Source organism: Etheostoma cragini, chromosome 16, assembly GCF_013103735.1.
Source record: "Etheostoma cragini isolate CJK2018 chromosome 16, CSU_Ecrag_1.0, whole genome shotgun sequence".
Classification (NCBI taxonomy): domain Eukaryota; kingdom Metazoa; phylum Chordata; class Actinopteri; order Perciformes; family Percidae; genus Etheostoma; species Etheostoma cragini.
In genome coordinates this window covers 23,642,994-23,644,962 of record NC_048422.1, presented here as the reverse complement: position 1 = coordinate 23,644,962, position 1,969 = coordinate 23,642,994, and the positions used below count along the sequence as shown (strand labels likewise).

The window sequence follows — 1,969 nt, the reverse complement described above, 5'->3', positions numbered from 1 at the left end:
TGTAGGTGGTGGATGCTCAGCAGCAGCCCCGTCATCATCCCATCGTAAATAAATGAGTCAACATGGCCGCGGAGCAGCTCGCCCTGTATCACCGCTGAGACTCCGAATAAAACACACAGGTGAATACAACAAGCACGGGCGAAACACGGCCTGCATGTTTTATTTCACTTTTTTTGTAGTTACAATCCCAGAGAGGCAGCCAACCGTCACCAAAATAAAGCTACAGGTTGATATTTGTTATATAATCTTAAAATGATAATATTAAAATAATGAAGACTGTAATTAATTTCCCTTTTTTTGGTTTTTATTTCATTCTAGTTTTCTAGGGCTAGCTATTATTCATTCATTTTTGCCTTTGTTCATTGCTTTAATATTTCATGCGGTAATAAAGCGCTAATTAGCCTATTATTTTTTTCAGATTAAATGGCGTTCATGTCCCGGTTCTCCCGGTCCCGGAGCAGCTCCAGGTCGCCGAACCGAAAAGACTCGGAGCGCGTGTCCCCGACCCTGACCGTGTCCGAGCTCGAGAGACTCCTGTGCACGGGCAAAACTGCCTGTAACCATGCCGACGAAGTGTGGCCACGACTCTATATTGGAGATCAGTAAGTTTACAAAAAATATGCACAAAACACACACACACACCCACACACTCAAAAAGCATTCCTACTGAAGTAGAAGTGTTGCATTCAAAGTTTTACCTAAGTAAATGTGCATATAGGTATTTTCTACTTTAAATCAAACTAGAGGCTACTTAAAGTAGCCTATTTATAGAAAAAATACCCATAGAATGTTATTATTGATGCCTAGTTGAAGCTGGTAAAGGTGGAGCTAACTACAGCTACTTTATATCATGCAAGGTAGGTTCATAAATAATACTGTATAATAATGTATTAGTTGATTGTTGTTCATCTTGCGTAATATAATTCTTAATATGAAGGGCTGTACTTAAAACATTGTTGGTCAACGGACACTCGTTCTCAGATCTGTGCACTCTAAGTGGTTCTTAAGGCTGGAGAAGCCAATATAATTGCAGTGTATTTACTATCAGTAAAACTGAGTTTCTCCACTAAGAATCCTGCAAAAGAAGCTCTTTAAATATTGTTTTCATGAGTTTCTGGGAAACAACTCATTCAGCATTCAAAAGCATTTTGATTGATTGGTTGATTGAACATGTGGGAAAAAGACAGAGAGGGTCATACAGAAAATAATATGACACAAAATGGAAAGCATAGGGATTAATAAACTATACTAACATGTTTGAAAAGCATTTTTCAAGCAAAAAAAACATAAACAATGACTAATCAACTAAAGAAAACATCTAAGAGGGTGGAGCACTAATGTGAAGTTGTTTATGTCACTTTTAAATGTAGGTTTAACTGCAACATATAAATCACACTGACATGTAAGTAATAATCGGACATGTACTAGGTTGTAAATAAATCTCCTTTCCTCTGCAGAGATATCGCATCAGACCGACGTGAGCTGGCCAAACTCGGCATTACGCACATCCTCAACTGTGCCCAGAGCAAGTGGCGCAGCGGGGCCGAGTATTACTCCGGCATGAACATCACCTACCACGGCATCGAGGCTCACGACTCCCCCTCCTTCGACATGAGCGTCAACTTCTACCCGGCTGCCGAGTTCATCCACAAAGCCCTCACGGGTGGAGGTTAGTCTCTGTGTCAGGATGCGGGGGGGTTATTGATGAATATATACAGTAGCCTATAGGCTACAGCTCATAAGTTTACATGCCCATGCTTAAGTTGACTTAAAAGAGGAATACAAAAATCATGTTTTGGGAATTGATCGTAGTCTCCAACTGAGTCTAGTTGAAATTGTGGACTCATACAAGTATCTGGGAATCATGATTGATAACAAGTTGACCTTTGAACTACAGTGGGTACGGAAAGTATTCAGACCCCTTTACATTTTTCACTCTTTGTTTCATTGCAGCCTTTTTCCAAAAATC

At 40.0% G+C, this 1,969-nt stretch overlaps 1 protein-coding gene across 2 annotated transcripts in view; it reads left to right on the top strand.

Moving 5' to 3' along the window:
• The window catches only part of LOC117959185 (dual specificity protein phosphatase 26), a 26,564-nt gene continuing 24,595 nt past the window's right edge, over positions 1 to 1,969 (top strand). For both annotated transcript variants that reach the window (XM_034896186.1, XM_034896185.1), the window contains exons 1-3: positions 1 to 119; positions 419 to 602; positions 1,458 to 1,669. In XM_034896186.1, the coding sequence (XP_034752077.1) occupies positions 424 to 602; positions 1,458 to 1,669 (391 nt within the window). In that variant the 5' untranslated portion in view covers positions 1 to 119; positions 419 to 423. The remainder of the gene's footprint in view (positions 120 to 418; positions 603 to 1,457; positions 1,670 to 1,969) is intronic.